Below are 20,844 nucleotides of genomic sequence, written 5' to 3'. Positions count from 1 at the left end.
TTTAGGTTTTCATTTATTAACCTTGTGCATTTAAGCCAAAATCAATTTCAGTTGCAATGAGAACAAGCTGGCACGAAAGACTTGTATCATTTTAAACTAAAAACAAGGTATGAAAGCAAATGGTTTGCGGTGGATTATTTTGGAAAGCACTATTTTTTTTGACATTAGAAAAGACAGAATGCTTCATGGCATATTCACATGCATACACAATGACATCCATCTTTTATATTGCCCTCCCTCGTACCATTTCCAATTACTTAATCTTTGGGACACACTGCAAGACTGCACATTCTATTTAAGGATTGGTGTTCTAACCATAATTTTTGACCACTTTTTCTAGTATATTCCCTACAAGCCCATCACATCAGGATAGTGAAAGATGGAAGTAAGTCCACTCCTCCTCACAGACTCCCGAAACCAAGTACCTCCTCCAAGTGAATCCTGCTTCACTCCAGTTCAATGACAATAATTATACAGCCAGCCAGTTTATTAAATGGGACATGTTTCACTGACAGCTGTGATTTTACCCCACTTCGCTCCAGATAACTTGGCAAACCGAGGCCTTGGTGAGTTCAGAATGTGTGCTGGTAATGGCTCACCAGCGATCCAAGAATATAAGACAGAAGAAGTAGGATGTAGCCAATCAGCCCTTCGTACTTTCTCTGCTCATCAGTAGGATCACGGCTGATCTTTTACCTCAGTGCTACTTTCCTGTACTAACCCTGTATCCCTTGATTCCTTCCAAACATTCCGAACACATGCAACATCATCTCCTACAACAAATGGCATACAAAAATCACACCTTATACCCAGTAACTCACAAACACCCTCAAACCCAGCACAAGTAGATGTAATCACCTCCCACACTTTACACCACGTAATATCACTCCCCTACACCCAGCACCAACACCAAGTCATGCCTACACACAGCAACAAGTAAAATCACCCACACCTGCCACCAACATAAAAAGCACACCCACATCACAGATACAGTAATCACATCTAGCACACAGCATCAACACACAAAATTAACCCCAATGCCTGCATTGCACAAGTTCACCCTAATGTCATTAGTTGATGCCAGGTGTGATCTCTGTGTGTGGGGTGCTGGATGAAGGAAGTGATGTTGTCTGAAGATGCAGGTAGTAGTGTGTTGGAGCCGAGTGTGGGGTGATTGTGCATTTGCTTCAGTGTGCTGGGTGGGATGTTGTGTGTTAATGCTGTGGATAGTGGTTGATATTTTGTATTGATACAATGGGTATGGATAATTTTGTGTGTTTGTGTTGGCTGTATGGAGCAATTTTATTTTTTGGTGCAGGATATAAATGACATGTTTGTGTTTTGCGTCAGCTTGTTGGGTGGTTGTGTGGGGTACTCGGTGAAGGAGGTGATTGTGTATGTCATTGCCAGGTTCAACAAAGAAAATCACCCACTGTAATCAGGATCACTGGAAAATTTATTCTACTTCTGCGTAACATATGAAAAAAACTGAATTAAAAGTGCTTTGAGATATTAATAGGAATAATATTCAACAAATCGGGAAAATCTGCCAGTCCGGCCCCACTAATTACCAGGAGTGTTGTATTGGAGGAGTTTGACTGTCCCTGCAATCAAGCATTGTTTAACCAACCAAGCACCAGCCACCACCCTGAACGGGGGTTCCAAGCCTTGACTATCCAAATCTGTAGAGAACCTCATTGGAATGAAACAATTTAAAAAAATCACTCCCTATAGACCTGCACCAACACAAACAACCCGAGAGGCTTCACAAAAACACACATTCATCCAGATATCTGGCACCAATGCACACATTCATCCCCAAAAACAAAGCACAAAGCCTACCCCTTTATCTGCATTGCACACAAGATCAGGTAGTGCTCCTGGCACTAAAGCACACAACATCCCCCTATACTGCACCGATAGAGCCAATCACACCCCAGGCACTACCACAAAAGCACCCAATACACATGGCACCAATACATCCCATTATGTCCTGCCTCCTGTTACTAACACATCCAAACAACCTCTATGCTTGGCATCAATGCACAAAACCACCCTGACGGAGTTATCTCCAGGACCAGCATCAGCCCTTAAATCTATATCACACACAAATATAAATCAATCCCTACACCCAACATCAACACAACTAATCACACACTAAATACGGACTCACAAAAGTTCACCCACATACACAGCTCCTGTATACAAAATCAACCTTACACCCAACCACTAACAAAAATCATACACCCTAATCATGCACGGTAGCAAAGCTGTTAGCGTAACGCTATTACAGCGCCAGCGATCGGGGTTTGATTCCCGCTGTCTGTAAGGAGTTTGTACGTTCTCCTGTGTCTGCATGGCTTTCCTCCGAGTGCTCCAGTTTCCTCCCACATTCTAAAGACGTACAGGTAGGTTAATATGGGTTTAAAATGGGCAGCGCAGACTCGCTGGGCTGGAAGCACCTGTTACCATGCTGTAAGTAAAATTTAAAACTTAAAAGATTTTTCAAAAATTTAAAATAAGGACACAATCATCCCCTGCACTCAGCAAATGAATCACTCCCTACGCAGCACCAACTCATAAAAATCACTCAACACATGGAAACCAACCACCCCAATCTACACCAAGCATTAACACACTATCACCTTTTACACCCTACAATGACACATACAATCAAGCCCTCACCAAACACACACCCCTTTGCACTAATCAGATAAAGTCATTCCATATACCTTGCATTAACACACAAATCACCTCCTACATTCAGCACCACACACAAGGAACAACATACTACAATCAACATCACACACAAAAACCCAGTCCCTAAATGCAGCCCCAGACAAATATCACATACAACACCAACGCACAGTTGTAATTACACACTGCCCCAGCGGACACAATCACAGCCTGGATCAGCACCAACTCATTAAATCATCCCAACACTGGCAGCACCACAAAAATAGCAGGAACTACACCTGCTCAAAGATAATCAACCCTCGTACCTGGCAACAACACACAAAAATCACCTCCTTCATCCACTACCACACAACCAACCCACAAGCTGATACAGAACACAACCATGTTGTACATCTTGCACTAGTATACAAAAATCACTCCTACAGCCTACATAAAATTACTTGCACACATTGATATTTTGTGTTGATATAATCTCTCCCCCAGCATTAACACACAAAGTCCACCCAACAAAATGCAGCAAATGCACAAATCACCCCAATGCTCAGCTGCAACCTGCACCTTCAAACAACATCACTCCTTCATCCAGCATCACACACACAGAAATCATACCAGGCATCAGCCAATGAAATCACTCCCAACACAGGCATCAGCTCACAAAATCACTCTCCCACACATGGAAAGCAACCACCCAAGTCTACATCATCCCCTACATTGGGCAACAACAAATAAAAGCAAGCAATAGACCTGGCATCGCACATTATCACCCAAACACACCAACAGGCTTCCTTGCGGACAGGAAATGTCTGCAATCATCCAATCTGTCTTTGCATTGTAGAGCAGACCACATCCTGAGCAGTACACTATACTGGAAGAGTACAAGTGAACAATGCTTCACCCAGCAGCAGTGTTTGGGTCCCTGGATGGTAGAATCAAAAGGTGAAAAGAACAGGTGTTACAATCCCTGAAGTTGCAAGAGAAGGTATCACGAGAAGGAGGATGGGGTGGGGAAGGGAGCATGAACCAGGGAGTGATAGAGGGTACAGTTCCTGTTGTTCCCTGAACGGGAAGGGGATGATGTGCCTGGTGTTGGCCTCACGTTGAGGGTAGCAGAAACTACACTGGATGATCTATTGAATGTGGAGACTGGTGAGGAGGAAAGCGAGGACAAGGGGAACCCGATTGGGTTCTACTGGATGGTGTGAGGGCCAGACCAGAAGTGCAGGAAATGGAGCAGATGTATTGAGAGCCCTCTCAGTGTGCTGGAGGTGAAATACGGTTAAAGAAAAATAAAGACATCCCATATGAGTGCTGCCGAGAAGGTGTCCATCAGTGTAGGGATGACAGAGCCTGTGAAACAGAGAATGCATGAAATCCTTGCAAGTAAGCAGTATGGGAGGAGTGCTGTCAAAGTAAACCACAGGAATCTGTGGATTTAGTGGATACTGGTCTCTAACCTCTTCTGAGATAGATATAGGAGAGTTGAGAGCAAGCAAACAGGCCACTTGAAAGTGAAATCCCAGTGGAATTGGCAGCAAAAGGTGATGAAACACAAGGTCCTGTAAGAGAGCAGGAAGCAGTACCTACAGTCATCAATATACCAGAGAAGGAGGGAGAAGTTCTGAGTAGGACTCAACAAGGACAATTCCACATACTATTGAAGAGATAGTTTGGACCCACATAGCTTCTCAAGGCTATACTTTTGTTTTGAAGAAAGAGTGGAGTTTAACGAAAAATCGTACTCTACACAATTAGCACAATCAGTGCAAACAACTAAAACAGAAATCACTTTCATCTCGCACTATATCTGCTAAACTCTCATGCAACTTCACCAATTGCCTTTTGAGTGCCTTGTGGGAAAACTACTCAAGGCATGCAGAACACAAACCACCTCCTGTCAAGGAAAGCCCACACAGATTAAGGCCATGATATTATCTCAGCCTTTAGAAACAAAACACAAAGCTTGCAAAATTACGTGGCATGAACGCAATACCAGAGCATGCTTTGATGGCTTCTGAAAAAAAAGTAAACCAGCAGCAAATCATTGCTACATAACTCATTCACCATTCAGACTAGAGTTCTTCATCTGCCACACTTGACAGTTTATATTTCAGTGAATCACTAGCTCTAGACATGTATCCATCATATAATGTGTTTGTGCCTATTCAATTTATCATTTCCACTGACAGATTATTCAAGCAGGAAAAAAAACCATTTCCACCGCTCTATAAAACATTTCTTCCCCCCCCCCACCCTAATAATACGGAATCCTCACTTGTTTATTCCACTGTGAGTGAGTTTACTCCAGTACTGTGAACATGAATGCCCCGCCTCATTCACCAGTGAGTCTTGGTCCTGCCACACCACACCAATGAAGGCAGATCATTTCACATCAGCCATTACTGAAAGGGGAAAGGAAATATTACTCCACGATTCCTGAGCTGAATTCACCAGACACTGTGTCTCCTTTATTCAAGTTGCATTGTCTGTAGCCATCTTTTAAACTTTAATGAATGGTCGTAAAATTAATCCAAAGTGTTGCCAAAGCCTGGAGAGATTAATGGAGTGGAAATAGTATAAAGGATAACATTTCTTTAAAAGCAACAGAAGTGAATCAAATCCTTTTTCCCCTATCATAATTCAACAATCTCTCTTCAACTGGCCAATTATTTGCAAAACTCATTTTCATTTGATGGGAACAGGATGTACATCCGGCCTCAGTACAACTTATTAACATGGCCACTGGGAGAGAGAGAGAGAATAGGCATTCAGAACAGGAGGCATGACTAGATCCAATCTTTGCTGGCCATCACTTGCCTCCCACTTGTTTACAAAATGACATGCAAGTTCCTTCATGGTTTACTCTGGTCAGCCTCACCGACAGAACCTTGGGACCCTTTTTTTTAAAAAAATAAAAAGCTAGATTCTGTAACTTTTAAAGGGAAAAACTGCACTGTACTTTTTTTTGTCAACACAAAATGAATAGGTATAAACTCAGGGGATTACACAGCCACATTTACTGCAGCTTTTCTTGGAGTAAGAGTTAACAATGCAAATGAACAGAAAGTGGATTTGTAAACCCCAATAAAACTGAACGTATTGTGATGGTGTAGAAGAGAGGGTCTTGGTGTAACATGGAGAGAGTGGATGTGCAAATCTCAATGTAACAGAAAATATTATATTTTTTACACAGGAAATAATGTATACATCCTTCTGGTATGTACAGAATGTAATATTCATCTGGCAGACTATAAAGCCAGCTGCACAACGCTGCAGGTTGTACAATGCCCGGTTACAGAGGAGGTGCACTCTGCTTCCCAGTTGGATCACTTCAAAAGTTATTAGAGAGCCACTGGGACAGTTCCGTTCAGCTGATGTTAAAAGAAGTTTGCGAGCACCTCAAATGATCCACATGGGCACTGTGTAAAGGGAGTTTCACATTGAGCTGGAGTTGAAACATTATCCTTCTTCTAATTTTTCTCCTCTGCTGGTGGCATGGACTCCTTGCCTTACAGTTGCAAGAGGTAATGGTGCTCTCATATCAAGTGTGAGCCAAAGCTTATTTCATAGTGGGGAAGTTCAGAGGCAAACACAATCCTGTGCACCTTCAGCGTGCACATATTTGCAGTTCCAGTAGGGGTCATTGGTGTGCTGTTTAGGAAGGAGAGCCCGACTTAGTTTTAGTTACTTTGTGCTTCAGCAATGGTTTTGGACTGCACCTGGCACAGTGAACTCAAGTTATGGCAGACCATTGCCACAAGAACTACCTGTGCTCAGCTCACCACCTCTGGTTAAAATCTGAGCTCGAATTAAATTGCTGGAAAGTGGAGTGGAGCACATGCCAATTATGCGAGCAGGTGTTACAGTAACCAGCTGGAAACTTCCTTCACATGGCAGAGGGCTGAGAGAGGCACGAAACACTGGCAATTTAAAGCAGGCTGCTGATTAAAATTAAAATGGTGAGCAGATTAGTTGACAGGAAAGTTGAATTGTATGGCGAAAATTATGGGGTTCCTCCCTGGTTGTTTTGTGACAACAAATCACTTGCCTGATTTATGATATGCAAGAAAATATTGGACTAGGGTAAAATGAAGTGTTAAACTATACATAAACACATATATACATACACACACCATACACACTATTATTCCTTCATGCCTATCAGTATATATGTGGTATTACAGGTCACAATTTACTACTTATCACTGGTAAATAGATTGTTAAAACTTGACAATTGCACCAATTGTACCAGCCAGAACTATGTATTAACGTGTGGTAAATGGCTCCATTTGTAGAACAAGCTGATCTGCAGCTGTTCAGCAATAAAATCACTATCCATCTACTAATGGTCTCAATCAATGTTTCAGTGTGTTTTATAATGACATAGGAGATTTTGAGATGATTAAAGCACAGAGAACAATCCCTTTCCTCCTCACCAGCACAGAGCTCTCTGGAACAATTTTTACAGCTAAAATGAAATACCCTCTCTCTCACTATCTGCTGGAATCACTCCAGCTTCGGTCTAATGTCACAATCGTGTAAAATGAAATCTCTTTCTGTTATGTGATGTGAAGCCACGTGGAAACACTTGGCAGAACATAATGCTGGCAGTTAGCAGAGCTAAGATAAAAGATTGCTGGCAGTGAGATAAGCAATTCAATAATACAACTTAAACTGGAAAACTCCAAAGAAATAGACATGCAACAGATGATTTAAATTTATTCTTCTTTTCAAAAAAAGTGCACAGAGGGACACTGTATACTGCAATAATACTGCATTAATGCCTGGTGCTAAGGATCTGATCGTGGACTCAGGTTCAAATCCAAATCCAAATCCAGCTGGTGCCAATTCTAAACCATGTCCAGCATTGGGTCACTGTGGTAAAGCAGGGGTGGCTCTGAGCAAGGGAATACTGAACAGTCTTACGTTGGTCCTGTTGGGCACTTCCCACAACTGGTTAAGAAAAATATTGGAGGCAACCATGGAAGGATTTGTACTGAGGCACCTTGTCTCCAGGGTCAGATGAAAAAAAAGAGGTACTTACCACAACATCATCTAAAAACAAAAGATCTACAAGTAGCCATATGACGCATTTTTACACTAACGATAACATGCAGAAGTTATCCAGGCTTTGTCACTGTGTTTTCTGACAATAAACTGTGAAGAGACCCCAAACTTGCATCTGGTGTACAAGTCAGCTGTTGCATTTGATCCAATAGTATAAGTCTATGTCTAAATACAGATAGTGAATCCTCTTAAGTAAATACATCTCTAACAAGAAATATTCAGTGCTTTTATTATTTGGAGACATGGGCATTAAATGACTGTTGACTTTTCATAAATGTGAAAACACAGCCCAAGACCAACAGTATGGGAAGGCACCACAAAACCACTTTGACACTTCCATTATAGTGCATGAAATTCATCATCAAGGCATATTGTTTAAATGCATACAGCTGATTCAAGCATCAAATTGCCTCCTGTTATTTGTGTTGTCAGTGCTCGCCACATTAACTATCGTCAGAGCTTTATTTGATTTCACTCGGCAGCGTGATAAACCTATATTTTTTATGCATTAACCGCAAAATAAAATTACTCCCCCTCCCTGTCGGACAACACAGGTAGGTGGGCAATGATCTGTATTTTGATTAAAGGCTACAGCTGGTGTTGATCATTTTAAGAAGAGGAAAATAAATCAGATCAGTCAACTCTTGGAAACAGCAAGTGCTCATGTAGATACCGTACAGGGCTTTGCATCCTCCTCCGTGTACAAATTTATGAAAACGACACATCAAAAGGCCCAATGTTCCGTCAAAAACATTCAATTCACAGGCATGTCTTAAACATAAGTCAGAAATATTTTGGCATTGCACTATTTTGGAAAGTGCCTCCAATCGGTGAAATTTGCTCTTTAAATGACTAAACCATATTAACTGAATCAACAGACTCTTTTGCAAATCAATTAGCTCATTATAGAAAGAACAAACTTCTATTTATGTAGTCCCTCTCACAAACTCAAGATGTCCCAAAGCATGTTATACAGCCAATTCAATACTTTTGATTTTAGTTACTGTTGTAACAATGGGAGTTATTAAACTAACTTTGCACATATTTTTCATGGAAATACATTTTTTCAGCAGGCTGGAAACTAAATTCTTCCACGATATACATTTATGGCAATAAAAATGAAGTCTTACTTTTCCTTCAGATGCTGATGGAGACACACAGTGTTAATCCAGCAAATTTTGCCTTCTTATTCTTATAGTATTACAGAATGGCATCTGGCTTTACTAAAGGTTACAAACTAATCCCTAATCAACACATCTGCCTGTGTTGTTCACCTATTGAGTTGCAAGCAGTGAAATGGACATATTCATAATTGATTTTTTTTTAAACTGTTCAAACATTAACAATATTTCAAGGCAACACAGCTTGTAAAAACAAAGCGAAGCTCAAATTGAAAGGATGTTCTAAAAATCCAGTTTGACTGGAAGGCATCAGGTAAGTATATACACTCAGCATCTAATTCAAGATCACCTTGTGCAGATTAAAATAATACCTGCCGGAAGTCTGTCCTTACCTCAAATTTTCTGTGCTATAAACTGAAGTTATTTGCAATAGGATTTTTTGTGACCCATCTACATTGCAGTGCATATCAATAATAGCAACAATTATGCTGGATGGACCACGATTTCTGCTTGGAAGAAGTTAAGTCAGATGCAATGCAATCCTTCTTTGTGCAACACTGTTGTGTTCAAAGGCTGATCAAAATCAACCTGGGAATCCTTTCAATGAGATCACAGTTAAAGTTGCCCCATCTTCCTGCTGCACAGGATAAACCGATCTCATTTCTGCGAATTATCCCATTGATCTGAATAGAAAATATAAATACTGGACACAATTACAGGGTTGCTTTAGATTCTACAGACTCCAGGCAAGAATAGTTTACACAGCAAATAGTAGTGCCACAAGGAATTTATTAACAGTGGGACCAAGCTCATTCACACATTGCAGCAATTGGAAATACTCAGTAGAACAAAATGAAAATTTGATCCTAAAGGCAGCTTTATGCAGTAGAGTGGATAGCACAAGGATTACTCAAATGCAGTGCTGATGTTTGTAATAGTTTTAATTCCTCACCACAAAGTGTTTCACTATCACACAGGAATGTATTAATACTATATTAGAGCAGGTTATTAATATACTATAGTGAAGGAAAATAATCACAAATATGTCCAGTTCTTCCTACAATGTACTGGTATCAACAGATTAATCATGCATGTTATCCGCAGGACATTCCCATAGCCATATAAAATTTGTCAAGTGTTGATAATAAGGCAACTTTTGGGATATCCATGAATTAGCACATAGCTATCTACAATTTTATATGGGACAGAGATAAAAGACACTTGTCCTGATCCAAAATACTCAGCTATTCACAAAAATGTCTGTGACTGTGCTTCATGGGGAGAAGGCCTCAGCATTAACCATAAGGATTCAAACCCAGCATTACAGGAAAATGTATCCATAGCCAAAACGCAAGAGTTTAATCAATCTGCTTTAATCTTTTGATAACATGCTTATTGAGTGAATTATTTCAGGATCTAGTATTATTTGACAGTGACAATTTCCACTTATGTAAGAGCTTCAATGCAATGAAATAAGCAAGAACTCAGTTTAAATCCCAATGGACTATTCAACACTACACTGGATTGAATCATGTGCTCAACTTCTGGAATGAGATTTACACTCACAATCAATGAAGCAAAAGAGTGTGGTCCTACAAAATGAGCCAATTTCACCCTGTTTCACCAATGTTATACAATTCAAAATGCTGTACACAAGTAAAGCAAGATTTACAATAACCATTATTGAATACCTTTTCATATTTCAGGGTGTGTTTGCATGTTATTCTTGCAGATTAGATGTCAATCAGAATAATTAAAATGCCAGTTAACAACAGTACTTGTTGTTACAGCATGATATTTTGGAACACCTCCGTTCAAGAGAGATTAACTAATATTGCAGAAATCTAATCTATTCAAAGTGTGAAACAATAATCAACTAAACAATAATTCACCATGGCTTCTTCAACTGCAGCTCCCTTACACACAAGTTCTACAACTTAGAAGAGCAAAGGCAACAAGTACACTGGAATGCCTACAGGTTCCCCTCCCAATCACACCCCATCTGTCACTTCACCACTACTGTGTTTAATTCCTGTGACCCAACAGCTCTGTGGGAGTACATTCATCACAAGGACAGCAGCAGTTCAAGTAGATGACTCGAACCACCTTCTCAAGGGCACCTTCTCTGCCTGCATCAACAAAGTCATTGCCAACTGACATTGTCCCCCATCGAAATACATTCACATGCTGCAGTTAGCTTACACACCACAAAAAAATGGAATCAGCACTAGCAGCATTTTTCTAACCCTTTATCTTGTTAAATCAATTCGAGGTGGAGAACTCTGCTGAGAAACACCATGAAAATGAATAAGATCCCTGCTTGGTGGAGAGAGTTTAAAGTCAGAAGAACAAGGAGCCAAATTTCCAGGTGATTACATTACCCTGTTGAACACTGAAATAGCATTGCATCTATTCACTTGTCAAGCAGTTTTGTTTAAATATGTTGATAAAACTTTGTTTTGTTTTACAGTATGTGGCATCCAGAGGAACTATTTATTCCCCAAATGAAATCCCATCACCCAAGTGTGCTAAATCATTTGAGTTAAGAGGTCTTGCAAGTGAAATCATCTTAATGTCTTCCTGCTTCAGTTGTGTCTTTTACTATAAAATGTAGGCATTTAAATGGGAACAAAATGTATTTAAAATTATGGCAATGAAATATATTGAAAGCCACAGCAAATCTCTTTTTAATCACAACACGAAGAAATGATTGTGAGATCAGGAATGTAACATTATAAAGAAAGTGAAGTTATTACCCACAAGAAACTATCAAGCCAGGATAAATATAACTGGAAATAGAGTGTAGCACAATAACCCATTAAGGGCTTCAGATGATTCGACAAAGTGCTATAGTGAAGCTGTAATATTGTAGATATTAATCTGGACAGTGGTTTCTATAACATCAATTAATGCATTCTTACACAACATAGCAAAGTATACATTCTTATGGATTACTGATGTATTCACAATAGTGAGTAACAAACTGGAAAAAAGAAAAATGCTGCATCTTAAACTGAGGCACTGTGAAGGGTTTCCCCAATTCACAACAATTTAAAATACAGATTTTACCTGTGGTGGTCAGTGTTTCCCGCCATTCCACATTAACCACTCTCAATGCTGCATTAACAATACTTTAACTCAGATTACAGCAGACAGCAAACAATGAGAATTTACAATGTGGTCCTCCAAACATTGCACGGGTCACAGTGCTGAGTGACAAAAACTCCCTCGTTTTGCACAGACGGGTAAAGTGCAACTCAAATAATTGAATTTATATCAACATCTTGTCTGCATTCAGTACATTATTGACTGGCTAGCAAATCTGTGCATAACAACGTGCTACACAAAATTACTGGATCTGTTCTCCGCAGGGCTGCTTTTGATCAATGCCTCAAATACAACCTTCATATTTTTAGTTGCATTTTCAACCAAGCATGTAAATTCTAGATTTTTCATGCAATGCTGAAGTGTAAAAGGAGGCTGATTTTTTTTAAAATCATAGTGAAACACCATACTGGGAAAAAACACATCCCAAGTAAGGAAAAGATTTAACATCTCTACACCGTGGTGCGATTACTGGAAGGTTGTGTCCCATTAACTCTGAATAAATTACACTAAAAGGGAACAGGCAATTCTCACCAAAAATAACAGCAATTTCTGATATACTTAGAAATAAAAAATAAATTTAAATATAAATTGCTTTTTCTCACTGTAGTGAAGTCCTCTTATGATGTACTCATGTTATTCTGATCTTATTGTGGGAGGTTTGTGATAGCCATGCAGTTTATTGCAGTTCTGTTAACAACATCTTATTAAACAATATAATAGCTCATTATAAAATCACCCTTCCTTTTATATCAGTGAATCCGAATCCTCACTGAGATTTTTTTTATACATGTTGGCTGGCATAAATGTTATCCATGTCATTACAAAATAACTATTGATCCATTACAATCAAAAGATAGCGCTCAACTGAAAAAAAAATCAACTTTATAGGTCTGGATCCACAATCTGCAAGAAGACGACGAATTTTCACTGCTTCACCCATCTACCCATTTTATAAAGTGCAAATGAATCCTGGATACTGCCTAGGCAAAACCATCTAGGCAACTGACTGACTGCTTCAACACTACAGAACTCTTAATAACACATTATTAATAATACAAGCGCAAACAACTTAAAAAGTGCCACAACGGGCAACTCTTTAGCTATAACATGGTGGTCTTAGAAGAATGCTTGAAATAATTTTAATCCAAAAGTTGACTCGTTCTCATGAGGATAACTGCAGACTCTGCAGCTACACTTTGTTAAATAATTAGGAGCACCGCAGAAGAATGGACACGGTACAAAAATTGTCAGGGAAGGACAGTGCCATTTTATTACAGCCTCAAGGAGCCAACTAAGTAGGTACTTAGGTGAAGAAAAAGTGTTTCTATGTACTTAGTTAAATAAAACACAATTAAATATCCTGGAAGAGTGCATGAAATCATATCTATGGTACAACACTTGTTAAAAGACTTAGTAATTCACCAAGTAACACTGACTCATTAAGAATTGTGTTTTAAACTAATTTCTCAGAGCAAGACTGTTTGAATTTTTTCCACGTGCCTGAAGTATATTTAAGCTGCTGAGTCAACAGAAAGATAAAATAAGATTTTATTCACTTATTATTCCAGAGGGGCAAGATCTAGCAATACCCAACAGATATTTAAAAAGTCAGCTAATTTTAGTAAAGGATCATTGTCCATTAACTCTAATAACACCATTACAGAAACTCATTAATCGGTTCTGTAATTGCAGTGAATATTAGCCAGCCTCCTGGAAAAGTAAGATCTACATTAGCAAAACAAGTTGCATGTACAAAACTGTGGCTTGGACACTAACAGACCTCACCGTCATATCAATGAATCAATTATTTTCTCATCATTTATCTTCCTTACTATGGATCCAATGCTGATCAAATTAATCAATGCAACCTCTAAAGAGTTTGCCAGGTTTTTCACTGTAGGTCTGACATTTCAACAGGAAATCCATAAATGAGAGAGAACACAGCTTTTGCAGCACATTTGCAGTGACAAAAGTGTAATAAAATTTCTTAAATACCAACATTGAGAACATCATCCAAGCAGATCAACAATAAACAGGCCACAAGACTTCACTATGAATTTGGAAAGTGAAGACACTAAAGGCAAGCAACATATGCATATTCCATTACTATACTTTCTATGCAATAGGATGAATGAAGTATGATCATAATTTCTTACTGTCCCTTCTCTCTCCTTAAGGAAACTCTAAATTAACACAAGCAATAAGAACAATAATTGGAACAATCCATTACAATGTAATTTTGCAAAGCAATGTTAACTCACTGTTTCCATCTGTTAAATAAATAGTTCACAGTAAATGCATGTTGCACCTCATAAGAAGGACACAATAGCAACCAAAATTCCACCTTAGATTTCAAAATATATTCTAAATACAGTTTATTTTATCACATATAAGAGGTTTGAAATAAAATGAAACTCTGCCAAGTGTTATTCTGAGCAAATAACCATTTCTTCCTATAGATGTCACTGACAAGATCTGATGGTTTAAAAAGTATGCTTCATTTTGAAGAGAAGAAACATGCAATTTGGACAGCACGTAAACAATACATATAAGAGAGCCATCAGTATCACAAGCAATAAGTCAGCTTATTTCTCCACAGGGTCTGTGATACTACAGTGCACAAGGGTTAAAACACATGCACAAGTTTATAAATAAAAACTTCTGGAAATGCTCCAAGGGGCTATGTCCCATCTCCAGCACAACTGTATTAACATTACGGTGAAATAAAGAAAATTACGTTTCCTCCTTAGTAATAAAAGGAATAAAAAAAAGTTCTATAATTTGGTCCGAAAGCATATAAAGACACATTTAAATGAATGAACTGCAGGAAATGCAAAGGATAAACTAATCAATACTGGTAATTTTGGAGACTTAAGTAAAGCAATAATTTAAGTGGCATTTCATCCACTAGTTCTGGATTAAGCAAGCAAACATTTCTGGACTGAGGCTATTTACTTTTGTTTCTCAGTTGGTACTGATGGAGGGGAATCCATCCAATGCTAAGTAAATGGTGCTGATCCTACTGAAACAGGAGGCACCCAACCACAGTTTACTGTAGAGTGCCAACCGTTACTGAGGATTCTGGCAACACTACTAGCTTTTTCATGAATGCAAAAACCTGATCACATCTTCAATGTAACTTCTCCTGAGCTTGCTTGGCTCCCAGATGCTATTTCCCCTCTCAATGTTCAGTAATATCATTTCATAATCACCATTCATTGCAATTTTTATTAATCAAATAAAGGTATTATAATCCACTCCTCTCACTGAGCTAAATCTTTTTTTTTGCACATTTTCCAGCTCTGTTGACCTCCAAATCAATGCCAATACATTAGTTGGTGGCTTTTCAACCTTCTCAGTCACTACTCATTTTTGCCAACTGTAGTCTATAGCTAAGTGACCGAACATTATTAATTTAGCAAATTACAATGGAAGGGCCTATTGCTCAATGACACATAGGTTAAAAGAAGAACAAGAATATTAACCAGCTGCACTCTTTACACCCACTACTAAATATCAACATTGTTTTCATATATTAAAATGTTTCAGTCTTTGAAGATAGGGTGGAAAGTGAATTAGGTGTAGACAGGAGGAAACAGTCCAGAGAACAACCTAACCAGAAACTCTAAGCTTTTCATGATAACTGAGAGAACAGTTCAAACAACCTAAAGTGGTGTTAATCATTTACAACATATTTTGCCATGATAATGAAGGGTCATTATGGGCTTTCTTTTAAAGCTGAACCACATCCAAAACTCCAGTCTCAAGGAGGCAATGATTTACATAATCTAAGCGTTTCTTACCTCCAGAGCTTCCAATGTCACAAAACTGGCTATTCCAAACCCATCAATGAGATCTTCTTCTCCTGAAGTCGAGTCTTTCCTCCGTCGTCTGGGAGGTCTAGGTCGCGATGAGGCTGGATTTTTGTTGCTGCCCTCTCGCTCAGACCCCGATGAGGATAGAGTGCTGACGGCCCTCGAACTGCCTCCACCACCGCCACCTCCTCCTCCCTTTGCCTTCCTGTCTCGGTTTCTCTGAGCTCTGGATCGCCTACTCCGGCGAAGCCCACTGCACCGCGGGCCATCCATTGCACACCCACGAATTCCCCACAGAAAGGTTACGGCTAAAATATATTTTCCCTCAATAAAATCAACAATAGCAATTCCACAAAGCCCAGCCAAAGCACTTTGCAGGAGACGATGACTAAAGATGCGCGTCGCCTGTGTATTAATAAATCACCGGGACAGAAATCCGCAAGAGAAGAATCCGTTTATAACTTGGATGGAGAAATTATTCCAATATTCCCATAATAATTCCAAGCGAGCCGACCATCCGGACAGAAAATGACAAAATTCCAAGTAAAATTGACAAGAAAATCCCCAGGTGAAATTGACCAAATTCTCAAGTGAAATTGACCAGGTCTCCACAGTGCAGACTGACGTTGATTCTATAATAACACTTTTTCCCCCAGATGAGACACGACTTGTTTTTTTAAAAAAATTCCCCCAATAGTTTCAGCAGCAGTAATCTCCCGGAATCCACAATAACCACGACCACAATTTGGTCCTTCCTAAAAATTAAAAATAAAATCACACACTTGCAAAATGCTCTTTTCCTCCACTTGTAGCGACCGGAAAATAACTAGAAATCCTGGTTGATTTTAATGTCCCTCCCATCATTTCTGCATTTTAACCAGTTACGAAAAAAAAGGTGCTTAGTAGCAAATCGCTGTTTCATCCACACCTTTTCTGTCTTTCCACACTCACTATCTCTCATCCTCAATCTCTCTCGCACACATGCACTGTCTCTTCCCCTCTCTCTCCCTCTATCTGGCTGTGTCTGTCTGTGCCCCCTTCTCCCTTTCTCCTTCCCTCCCTCTCTCTCCCCCCTATCTCCCTCCTCTCTCTCTCTGACTTCTCTTTGTCTGGAATAAAATTCACGCACCGTCCATCCCACCACAGTAGATTCCAGCTCTAGCCATCAGACTGAAGACTTTCGGAGCTGACGGGTTTTTTTGTGTGTATTCTTCTCCAAATTCCGATCAAATGCAAGGAAGGGGGTGAAAGAATCCCACTCGAGGGAAGGAGGGAGGTGAATAAGGATAGAGAGAAGGGGGAAAAAATCCTTTAGAAAGAATGGAGCTTTCCCCAGTCTGTAATACACAGATCCACAGCCCTTCCAGCGCAGGGATAACAACTTACGCCAGTTCCGCTCATGTGTACTTCCTCACCAGGAAATAGTCCAGTCGGTTTTGCACGGGGGATTATTTGGGGGGAGGTTTGGCAGCAATGCAACCGGTTAACGTGGAGCCCGTGTCGGGTAGCGCGGTCTCCGAGCTCCGGTGCACACCCGTGTTTACAAACAGCCCGGCGTCCTTAATGACGGATCGTTCATTACGTTGCACTCTGCATCCCTTCTCTGCCCGTGTTTCTCCAAGTTCTGATGAAGTGAGACAACAAATCAGCAGACGCCGAAAGATCAGGGAAATTGGCATCTGTGGTCTGGAACAACAAAGATTGCACCGGCGTGCATGTTCTCTTTGGAGCAGCGCTGTGAAACGGTTCGCATTTCTGCGCACCGTGCATTGTTAATTAATAGGCTTTGCATTTTAAAACAATATTGCAAAGATCGACGAAACTGCAAGTGTGTCGAAGTTGGAGCGATGGTTCAGTGTGCACGGTTTGGGCGACTGGGAGGTGTCGGTGTACATTTATCCCTCTCTTTGTAAGTTTACTGCAAGTTAAAAAATTCAGATAAGGTCATCTTTTGTTTGGCTGAGTGTAACAAAAGGTGGACCGTACCCGAGTGACGTGGTGGGATCGGGGTATAACGGACCTGTGCCATCTGAGCGGGAGCCTGATCAATGGAGTGAGAGGAACTCGGCGTGGGTGTGGGAGAAGCTCTGTGTCTCGGTCATCCATCCGCGGCCGGCTCCAAGACAAAAGTTTTGGATCTGATCGATGTTCGGTAACAAAAATTATCCCATGTTAGGGAATCACTGTAGTCAAACCAAACCAATCCCAAGTCACCTGTTGGCGATTCTAATGAAGGGCAGATTGATGTACTGGTTGGGAGGGAAAATCGATATAGTCAGGTCATTTTATATTAATAAATGTTTTGATCCGCACTGGACATGACTCAACATTGTAAGCATTAAAATCTGCATAATTGCTATGGAATTTTTTTAAGAGTAGGAGTGCAGTAAAGCTAGATTTTCTTTCATTTGAAATTAATAAATGTTTATTTCGCCTGTTGTTTTACCAGTTTATCAGAACTAAATTATGACCAAGTGCGGCCAGATTATTCTCATTCATGTCAGATGTGCTTGGATTTTGCAACTTTACTGATTTTTTTAGTTTCTATTGTTAACTTGGAGGTATTTTTTTAAAATGATGATAGTTTGCTATAAAGAACATCAATTATCCAAGGTTATTGACTCCTCATTTTACACTGATCGAATTTAAACAAGGCAAAAGTAACAACGTTGCTATTTCCCCATCGACTCTTGAAACGACTGAATGTCATTATTCTTCAGTTAAGAATGTTCATGGTGTAAATAGACCAACTATCTCGGTATTTGATAATGTAAGTGGTTTTAAAAGAATCCAGCAATCATGTGGTTAAGTGTCACCAGACACTGCAAAACCGCCACCTAATCAACTAGCAGGTACATTGAACTGATACACTCAGAATTAGCCATAATATCATATCACACTATGGGGTCAGTTTCATTCAACAATATTAAATTTAAATCTGGCTAATTTGGCCTTTAGTTCAAGGCTTCAGTAAACAAGAAATAAATAGCAAATTTAAAGAATGTGCAAAGTTAATTTGTTTCAAGTTCCTTTTTAAATATTAGTATCTGTTGGTCTAACTGATCAAATGCATGTAAGAGGCTAATTGAAAGCTGCAGAAAGTGCATGTCAGCTTAGCCAAAACCAGTAACAAATCAATTAATCTTTGGGTAGACTCTATTTGAATCCTAAACTTTAACCCATGTCCTCTTTCAGATGGTTATCAAGCTACTGTGCAGTCAGAGCTTTTGGGTTGATTTCCAGAATGTGTTGCTGTGTTTGTATTGATGATTTCAAAAGAATGGGAGTTTTTGAACAGATTCCACTCTCGAAATTACCAAAACCGCTGGTAAGCATTCAAATGCCGGCAAAAAGTCACCCCATTGAAGCCAGTTTACTCACTCTCCATCCCTGCCAAATTATAACAATTTTAAATTGTTCTCAAATAGGGCAAAAAAACCCAGCTCATTAACTGTTGGCAGTCCCCACTTTGGACAACCACTATCAGAATCAGAAACAGGTTTATTATCATTGACATATGTCGTGAAATTTGTTGTTTTGCGGCAGCAGTACAGTGCAAGACAAAGACATAAAAATTACTATAAGTTACAAAAATAGATAAATAGTGCAAAAGGGGAATAACGAGCTATTGTTCATGGGTTCATGGACCGTTCAGAAATCAGATGGCGGAGGAGAAGAAGCTGTTCCTGAAATGTTGAGTGTGGGTCTTCAGGCTCCTGTACCTCTTCCCTGACGGTAGTAACGTGAAACTATCATTGGTAATTCTGGGTGGATGGTGGGTTAAACTCCATCTTACTCCTGAGCCTCAAAAAATCAGAAGTGAAAAAAGAAGGAACTTGCATTTATGTTGCACCTTCAGCCCTTGAAGAACTTTGGAAGTGTAGTCACTGTTGTAATGTAGAAAAGGCACCAGTCAGCTCCAGCAAGGAAAAGTGCTGTTCACCTAATCTAACAGAGTGCATCAGTAAGTGATATTGTTTTGATTTCCCCCAGAATCCATCATATCCCTCTCCTGAGCAGAAGTTGTTAACCTGTGATCAATGAGGCAAGAAAAACAAAAAATGCTGGAAACTCTCAGCTCACCGGACAGCAGGTGTGGAAAGAGAAACAGTTAATGTTTCAGTAGGAACAAATAATCTGCTGGAGGAACTCAGTGGGTCAAACAACATTTGTGGGAGGAAAGGTTCCTGATGCAGGGTTTCAACCTGAAACATTGACAATTCCTTTCCCCCCAACAGAGGCTGCTTGACCTGCTGAGTTCCTCCAGCAGATTGTTTTTTGCTCAAGATTCCAGCATCTGCAGTCTCTTGTGTCTCCAGTTAATATTTCTGGTCTGGGATTCTTTGTCAGAATAACTCTGTGCTATGCATCCATATTTCACCAGTGAATTGGATGGGGTAACATAATGTCATCACCCTTGGTATCATTCTAACCAACAGAATTTTGACAACTTCAGTTTGAGCTAGATTGGAGACCAGCACTCTCCGTCCAGTAATACATACGGAACAAAAGGTGTAATCAGTGCCCCAGTGGCAGGTCATTAATGAATTCATTCCGTTCCAATCGGTGTATATATTTCATGAGACCACGCAAATATCCCGGTAACAAATGAAAGAATTGTGCAAAGATTTGAATATTTTATTTATAGATTAGCAAGGTAAAGAAAGTGCCTTTCTTATTTCACTAAATGTACAGTAAAATACATTACAGAGATACATGCCAAATATCTTAAAAATCAATCATGTGAAAATGACTTGAACTGCTAATTGACTACAGTGGCAGGTGCTCAGTACAATCACCTCAGGAGCTCCCAGACATGTGACAATTTCATTTAAAAAACAAAGAAGCTAAAAATAAAGCATGGACATGATTATTTGCACCATATTATTAATGTGCTCCCTGTTCCATTCATACATTACACCTGTGCTCACAAACTTACATTGGAGTCCTGTCTGAAAACACTGCAATTTTAAATTTCTTCTTCCTCCTTGTTCTCATACTTCCCAATATCTGCAGCCTTTGTTAACCCAAAACTCTTG

General features: G+C 39.6%; 1 protein-coding gene across 8 annotated transcripts in view; it reads right to left on the bottom strand.

Annotated features, from left to right (window-relative positions):
• auts2a (activator of transcription and developmental regulator AUTS2 a) overlaps positions 1-18,173 on the bottom strand; it is a 940,688-nt gene extending 922,515 nt beyond the window's left edge. For 7 of the 8 annotated variants that reach the window (XM_052035562.1, XM_052035568.1, XM_052035566.1 and 4 more), the window contains exons 1-2: positions 16,935-17,164; positions 15,794-16,560 (exon numbers count right to left, since the gene is read on the bottom strand). In XM_052035562.1, the coding sequence (XP_051891522.1) occupies positions 15,794-16,078 (285 nt within the window). In that variant the 5' untranslated portion in view covers positions 16,079-16,560; positions 16,935-17,164. Of the gene's footprint in view, positions 1-15,793; positions 16,561-16,934; positions 17,165-17,191 lie in introns of those variants that run through there. The other variant, XM_052035563.1, reaches the window with a different exon arrangement.
• Positions 18,174-20,844: the final 2,671 nt, after the last annotated feature.

The sequence above is a fragment of the Pristis pectinata genome, chromosome 21 (genome assembly GCF_009764475.1).
Source record: "Pristis pectinata isolate sPriPec2 chromosome 21, sPriPec2.1.pri, whole genome shotgun sequence".
In the NCBI taxonomy this organism is placed as follows: domain Eukaryota; kingdom Metazoa; phylum Chordata; class Chondrichthyes; order Rhinopristiformes; family Pristidae; genus Pristis; species Pristis pectinata.
The sequence above is the reverse complement of the archived record's forward strand: the minus strand, read 5'-3'. Positions and strand labels throughout refer to the sequence as shown.